Below are 8206 nucleotides of genomic sequence, written 5' to 3'. Positions count from 1 at the left end.
TATTTTACACTATGGGTTATGCTATTTGAGTTTATCGAGCTGAGTTTTAACAAACTCGTTTGTTACTCTAGCTATAATATAAACTCAAGTTTGACTTATTTATTAAATGAACGAGCTCGAGCCGAGCTCTAAGTAGAATATGCTTAAATATGCTTAGTTGTTTTGGTTGGAAATTGCAATCTGATGGAGGTGGGCTCCCTTGCTAGCAAATAATATTCTACCACCTAGGCACTTAAGTTGGGCAGTCAGTTGGAGTGCCCAGTACAGACTTTTGCAGTTGTATATGGATGACAAGTAATGGATTCAAATAAACACAAATGGAGAAGGATAAGATTATGAGTAGGGTTTTCAATGGATCAGTTTGGGTACCCGAAAATCGAATCGAACCGAACCGATAATATTATATTTCATCCGAAATCGAATCGAACCGATAATATATATTACATACCGAAACCAAGACACATAATTGATACAACTTATACAAAAGTTATCATAAAATATTACTAAAATATCATTTAATCGGTTCGATAGAGGGTAAATCCGAAACCAAACCAATATCTTTTCGGTTCAGTGGAGGGCAAACTAAATTTTCAAAACCCAAACCATTTTTTATCAGTTTGATTCAGGTCAGTTATCGGATTATAGAAACCTATTAACCACCCTAGTCATGAGGATCACCTTCAACTACTTTATCTTGTAAAATCATATTTAGATCACTAGATGATGGAAAACAATTGCTTTTGGTAGCAAATTAACCAGAAAAATCAACTCTAAGTGGTGTCAAACTTGTAGCAATAATTGTTGCTCGCAAATTTGGCCACAAAATTTGTAGATACTGTGCGCTACTTCAACTGGCACACAGCTTCATTGACGCTTGACTTTATTTTTTATTTTATTTTTACTTTTTCAACGGCATGCGTACCACTCCAGCGAGCACATGCTACAGTGGGAAAAAACGGGTAAAAAAAAACATTTATGTCTTGTAATTACTATCACCTTGCAATAAATCATTGAAACGAAGTATTTAATTATTTAAAGTACATGTTATGTCCAAATTAATATTGGTGTGACACTGAGGGCTTCTATGATTAATTCGTTGTAGTTGTTTTTTTTTTTTAAGTAAATTTTATTCAATTGGTCACAAAAAGTGGTACAAGATCACTTAGAAAATGTAACCAATGCACAAGTGGACTAGACACCTCCTAAGAGCAAGTCCAATAGAGTGCTATATGGGCTGCTAAAGACAACTACCAAAATGTGTTTTCAATGGGCTACTAAAAGGCTCATAAATTTGGAAGGAGCCATAAACATAACCAAAGTTAAGACGCAAGCAAAACGGCCATAATAAGTTTAGGAGGCGGACGATATAGTTTACGTTTTAGTTTCGTTGGTTGGTAATTTATTGGTGGACGGAAATGGAAAAAAACTTTTGCCGTCTGTCTCCCATTTTAATTAAATGGACGGACGGCAAAAATTATGTCGTCTGTACCTGAAGAGAAGAGAAGTGTTTTAGCGTTTGGACTATATGGACGACACCCTCTGCCGTCCGTATCCCGATTTTAACAGTTGCTAAAATGTCCTATTGGACTGGGTTTTGGATTTTCGGGTGCCTAATTTGACTGGAGCTGCTAAAAAACATATGTGACACATTTTAGCAACCCATTATAGTAGCCTTCCATTGGATTTGGACTTGCTCTAAGACCTCTTAGCAATACCGTAAAGATTTTCTAAAAGAGAAATTACGTCCCAAACGAGAACGACTTAAAGGCCCAATTGTCCAGTCTATCACTAGCAACAACTAGTATTTCACCCGGCCATGTCGGGATTGTTTCATTGTATGCTTTAAACGTTTGTGTTTGCTTGTATTTTGGGCTTAATTTTTATAAAATTATTAGAGTCAACTACTTAACTGGCTTAGTCCATTTTGGCGACATGGGGATGTAAAAAATGGGAATAAAAACAGTGAGATGGAATGATATATCATTAGGGAACCTTTATAGCTTAAAAAAGAAAGAAAAAGAGAAATCTGATTTTTTTTAAAAAAAATATAAAAAAATAAATCAGTCGAACCTCACATTTCAACAATCTAAAGGAATAATAACTATATAATATCCGTTAAAAACCACTGACGAATCTTACTTAATATACTACTCAAATTATGGACAATAGTACAGGACCTTGGTGGATTTGAACCACCATCTCTTGGGATGTATTTCACATTCAAGTGCTCTTCCATTGAGCTAAAGATCCACTTTAAAATGCCAATTTGCAACATAACCAAAGTTAAAAAGGAAATAGACAATAAATATTTAGAAAGGAAATTAAATAGTTATTGATCAGACCGTACTTTCACTCTTGGAGAAAAGACATGTTACCAGTAACCCCTATATCCGACGACTCTAGTTAACACCTTACCTGTGAAGGACTAAATAAAAACAACTAATTAAAAATAGTAAACTTGCTAGTCAACCTACAGACCTAAGCACATTACGCTTCCGTGTGTTGTATATCACCTAACAAAATGGTTAAAAGATTCATATCATTCTGCCACTTTACTGAAGTAAAATTGATGATACATTTTCTTATATATTTTTTTTATTTGCCTCATCAATCAATTGGGGCTTTGTGTAGAAAGGAATCACTCGAGCAAAGGGAAAAACCTAAAATGTATACCTGTTCCACGATAGAGTTATCGGTCAAACAAACCAATGCGCTGCTTGTTCAGCTTTCCATAAGCCCTCTTATAAATCAGTTCCCTCATGATTTTCAGATTAGGATATTTGTAATTCAGGGAATAAGTTAAAGGAGCTCTAAACACTTGAAGGATCATTTTCTGTGAACTTTGAGAATGACCATTACGTCGACTTTTTTTTTTAAAAAGTTGTCAGGAAATAGATTAAAGTTATTACCCAAATGTCACATAAGATTCAACCCTACGCAGCATATTGACAGTTGCCTTGTTAACTTTAAGGAAGGCGCCATTGAATATCTGCAAAAAAGATACCTCTTTATGCTTAACACATGCCTGATCAAGAGAAATTTGGAATCAGAATCTCAATTGTCTTTACCTGTCTCAAACGGAGGAGCTGCAAAATACTTTTGGTATTTGGGTTCATCGTATTGATACTGCAGAGAAACATCAGAGGGCATATAAATAAGAAACAAACCAGCAAAATCCTAGTAACTACACTAAAGGGGGGTGTATCTCAGATTTCACACTTGCAAATAATCTCAATTGTCTTTACCTGTCTCAAACGGAGGAGCTGCAAAATACTTTTGGTATTTGGGTCCATGACATTGATACTACAGAGAAACATCAGAGGGCATATAAATAAGAAACAAATGTATTGCTATTTGTATCAATAACATCACAATAATCTTTCTTTTTAACCTTACAGATCCTAAACATGAAGATCCTCAAACCCTCAATCTGACTTAACCACTGTTTACCGACATCAAGGTCCGAAAAGAGTTCAATCAGAGCAGACGGAGCCTCCTCTAGACCTTCCGCAGTATCTTCAATGTACACTATTTTCCCTCTCTGATATACTGTACAACCAACTCGAGGAACTCTGGATACATATGCTTGTATTTAGGTTCAATAAACCCTTGCATTATGATTTGCTTTGTGACAATGCAGAATAAGTTGTGTACACCTTCATGCTCGGTGAGGTTATATTGAGATATCAAACCACAGACTGCAATCCTACCATGGACATTCATGTTTAGAAGAACTGCATCAAGCATGCGACCCCCCGCGTTCTCAAAGTAGATGTTTATGCCTTCAAGGAAACATCTGGTAAGAGTAACGACCAACATACGTATAAGCAGGCTTCAAGGGGAAAATTTCAAAACTCAAGAAATGATGTATCCATGACATACAGATTCAGTTAATTCAAAATTGCTTAGTGAGTTAAAACATTTGTTTCCCCAAAACAATGTTGTATTCGAAAATTGCACATATATACCAAAAGTCGCCTCAGTTTTCCTCTTAATAAAGGACTGAAACTCATCATGTTATAGCGTTAAGTTAGATAATATAGCAGATGGGTGTTATCAAAGCAAATATTATGTACAAACCTTTTCAAAGTAGCTGTTAAATCCTGCTCCTCTTTGTAATTAAAAGCATCATCAATTAAGATGAATGAAATGGATGGCGCTAGTTTTATTGGATAAAACCAACAACGCCCGAGAATCCGGGTTAAGTGGAAACTCAAGTATCAACTCCCCTTCGCATCCGGTTCTCATCCTCTCAAATCTGTTGTTACTATAAAATTTGAGCTACTTGTTGGCACTAAACGATCGACCCCCATCTTTGGCGAGAAAAATTTTATTTTAGGTTGAAGGTTTTTGTTTTTAAGGATTAAGTAGTTTGAGGCAACGGGAAGGTTTTTTTTCAGCTAAAGGTTTTTCGTTTTTTGAGGATTCATAGTTTGAGGCGATGGGATTTTTTTTTTGAATCATTTTTTGTGTTTTAATGTTCCGTAGATATACCACGAATCATAATTTTGGTTGGCGTGTAATTGTTTTCTCATAATTTTATAAATCTCGAAAACATATAACCAATCTCAAGCAAATCCAACATCTGATATAATTTTTAGTAAGGACTGGATTGTGAATAATTAAAATACTGTCCTGACTTTTAATTAACTTTGAGTACCTACTTAAAAATTGTGCTGACGTGGCCTCCTGAAATCACATATGAGCATTTTCGCCCACTGTGCAAAATTTGCTAGATATTCATCTAGTTAGTCAACATTAGTTTCATTTTGAGTCCAATGAACATGAACATACAACAGAACTGATCACAAAACCTCTACTTTGCAGTTTGCACCGTTACTAGCTAACCCCTGCAACATTAACATTAAACAAACACACAATATGTGCAATTCATCCTCAATAAAGCATCAAACATTTGAACTCACTTTAGAGATTATGCGTATGACTGGATATGATCAGCATAAGAGTCCAGGTATAGTATTACGACATGTGACCAACTCAATGCTCCAAAAAAGTTGTGAGGTGCAACTGTTGTTGAATGCTTAGAATAGATGGCGGGTGACTTAATCCACTCACATGCACAACTTCGGACATATTTTCAAGTTTCACCAACTGCAGGCCCGCGTAACAACAAAATATAAAACAAAAAACAAATCCATGTAACAACAAAACCCATTACACCATTTACACCCATACGCCCGGCCACGGAAGCAACGGTTGAAGGCATTCACCTTGCATCAATTGATTTACAACACTTGTTCTCAAATATCCATTAAGTCCAATGAAAAATACATTAAAAACTGAATAATGTACTCCAAAGATTGGAGTAAATAGCTAAATACATATGACGAGAGGTCTCCATAGGCTGATTCTCCTTGGCAGATGAAACTTGACCATCGGTTCACCTCTACATTACGTTATGAATAGATTCATAACATAACTAAGGTAGAAGACTTTCTAAGATAGACTAAATCTAAGCCAATATACTGGTGTGTACATATGGAAAAGGAGAGAGAAGGCATTGTAGGCCAATAAATGTTACATAGGAGAAAATGGAACGAACTAGAATATCGATCTTTTCTATGGACAATCAGGATTTTTGCCAGGACCACCATAGTAAAAGTAACTACCCCAAGCACCTTTTTTTTCATATTGGACGTCATAGCAATTGGGTTGTTCAGTAAAGGTTCCAATTCCTTTGGGGTCCCTTAAATTGTTTGAACCATCTACAATCTGAATATTTTTGAAGTAACTTGCTTTACCAAAACCTTCCCCAGGGAAATGACCACTACCCATATGAGTTGAAGTGTGTTCACCATCTGGTTCTGAGTTTACAACCTCGCCACCCCATTCAATCATAGAAGCACTATCACCCAAGTAGGAAAATAGAAAAGATGGCCAATAGCCTAGCACATAGTCTTTCCCAAATTGCATCCACCAATTCCCCTCGTTTGGGTCCTACAAGCACAAACAAAATAGACCAAGTTGTATAACTCAATCAAATGCAAACAAAACATCATTAATAGAAAAGATAATATCATAGACACTTGCTGACAAAAACTGAATTATGTTTTGGTTAGCACTTCGGTTTCTACCTTCCAGACAAGAACACTTATGTCATATTGACCACCACCATAGCCGGACACAGGAAAGATGCTTGCACCCATTGCTATTTCATTGTTTATCTGAATGAAACCTGAGCAGAGGAGGTTGTAACAACCAGTTGCTTGATATGCATCACTCTGTAAATTTTTTAAGGTAAGTGTAAAACAAAACCATTAGAAAAGTGTAGCAATGATTATATGAAGACTACAAGGATATTAGAGATACAGCTTATATACTGGAAACTGGAAAGAGACTTTCAATTATAAAAAAGTAAGGGACCTACAGTCCAGTACGTGAATAGCCTGGTGTTGTTATCTCCATAAAGATCTGGGCTGACCTGTTAATTAAGATTAAACAAAGAAATCAATTCTAGGAAGCCTGAATAAACAATTAAACATGGGGTTTTAAATATTTGAGTGGACATTTTTTCTTTTCTAATCAGAGTTTGGAAGGAATATTGTACCTGCCAACCAGCTTCAATGCTATTGAGATCTTCACCAAAAGAACCCCCTAAGATCCAGATCTGAGACAAACTGAACTCATTTGGTTGTTGGATTTTGGGATCCCAAACATTGATAGTTGCCTTTGCCCCATAGTACTTATCTCCTTCTACATAAACTATTGCATGCTAAACAACTCCAAAAATGGAAAAGAAAGGGACACCATAAATAAGTGAGAAAACAAATAATTTAAGCAAGAAATTTAAGGTTTCATATTGTTACATTTCCCTTAAGTTTGGTTCATTACCTGATGACCACTTCCACTTACGAAATCAAGATCAGCTGATCTTGGTTCAGGGATGGTTCTATGTATCTTTTTACCATACTTATGGACTGAATTTGCTCTTAAAATATCACTTTTCTTTGTCCTTCTAATTGGTATAGTGCCTTCAGGACATTTGCCACTCAAGTGCCACAACTGAGTTATTGAACTTGATTTTTCTTTGGGTCTTGATAATACTTTGCTTTCATCATAAAGCCCTTCAGGATGGTAAGTTGGTCTCATCTGAAAACAGCACCAAAGTCCAATAATTGTATGGTTCTGAAGAGAGAGAGAGAGAGAGAGAGAGAGAGAGAGAGAGAGAGAGAGAGAGAGAGAGAGAGAGAGAGAGAGAGAGAGACCTGAATTGTATGGTTTTGAAGCAAAGGGTGATCAAAAGCTGGTTGATTAGAGACATGAATGCAGTCTATTATATCTCCATCAGGACTCTGCTTTGATTTCAGCATCAAAAGATCGAAGAACAAAAAAAAATGCAAGTATTAAAAAATAATGCTCAAACCATACCAAAACTTAGAATCCAAAATAATTAGGCTACATAAAGGGAAAAGCATAGGCAGACAAATGATATAACAATTTCATGAGAAGGAAAAAATCATAGCAAAGTACCATTTTTAAATATGCTAAAACAAGGTAGGCTAACACAGAAACACCGAATTCATTCGTTTAATCACTGTGCATGAACACTCAAACTATGGAAACAGAGAAAATGCACATACATACCTTGATGGTCTTCTTGGCAGGCTTATTCAAGTGCTTTAACTGTTTCTGAACCTTAAGATTCTGCTTTGAGTTACTACTCAATCTTCCAACAACACATGGTAATGGAGACAATGTGAGAAAGAAAAGCAACATCACCAGCACCACCATAACTCCCTTTACTTGGCTTCGAAATTGCAGTAGTGCAGCCATGGTGAACTATAGAAAGTGATAGACTACACACTTTCATGCACACTTTTATGCTCTCACTTTCTAAAGTTTGATTTTTTAAGAAGAGCTTGCTTCCACAAATTTTTAGCAAAACTATTGACTTGAGAGTAGAGAGTAGAGACAGTGACATGCTGAGGGTGTACTGGTGTCCACATTCTTTATGAGGGTAAAAATTGACTAACACAGAAATAGAGTTGCAATCAGCTGGTCCCAATTTTGTTTCCATAAACCACGTTTACTTTTTCCATCGGGCCCACTCTCTTGCATCATAGGCTCACCCATGATTTACCCACGATTTTGTTCATACTTGTTCTAACCGGGCCTCTATATCCAGCCCATGGTCTGGGTTGGCCCAGACCGGCCTTTAGTGCCTTGTCATTAAAACAACTTCACT

At 36.2% G+C, this 8206-nt stretch overlaps 1 protein-coding gene across 1 annotated transcript; it reads right to left on the bottom strand.

Annotated features, from left to right (window-relative positions):
* Window positions 1-5207: 5207 nt before the first annotated feature.
* LOC147488502 (protein neprosin-like) lies at window positions 5208-7945 on the bottom strand. The gene is made up of 7 exons (XM_086571331.1): window positions 7606-7945; window positions 7227-7313; window positions 6853-7110; window positions 6569-6733; window positions 6389-6442; window positions 6096-6242; window positions 5208-5958 (listed from the first exon to the last, which is right to left on the bottom strand). Exons 1-7 carry the CDS (start codon window positions 7792-7794, stop codon window positions 5581-5583), a joined length of 1278 nt encoding a protein of 425 aa, XP_086427457.1. The 5' UTR covers window positions 7795-7945; the 3' UTR covers window positions 5208-5580.
* Window positions 7946-8206: the final 261 nt, after the last annotated feature.

This window comes from Coptis chinensis, chromosome 7, assembly GCF_015680905.1.
Source record: "Coptis chinensis isolate HL-2020 chromosome 7, ASM1568090v1, whole genome shotgun sequence".
NCBI lineage: Eukaryota > Viridiplantae > Streptophyta > Magnoliopsida > Ranunculales > Ranunculaceae > Coptis > Coptis chinensis.
The sequence above is the reverse complement of the archived record's forward strand: the minus strand, read 5'-3'. Positions and strand labels throughout refer to the sequence as shown.

Coding starts and splice junctions, on each gene's coding strand:
- LOC147488502 (XM_086571331.1), bottom strand. CDS start 7,794: ATGGCTGCACTACTGCAATTTCGAAGCCAAGTAAAGGGAGTTATGGTG. Junction 7,314..7,605: donor CTGCCAAGAAGACCATCAAG/GTATGTATGTGC, acceptor AAATCAAAGCAG/AGTCCTGATGGAGATATAAT. Junction 5,959..6,095: donor TAAGTGTTCTTGTCTGGAAG/GTAGAAACCGAA, acceptor TTGTGCTTGTAG/GACCCAAACGAGGGGAATTG.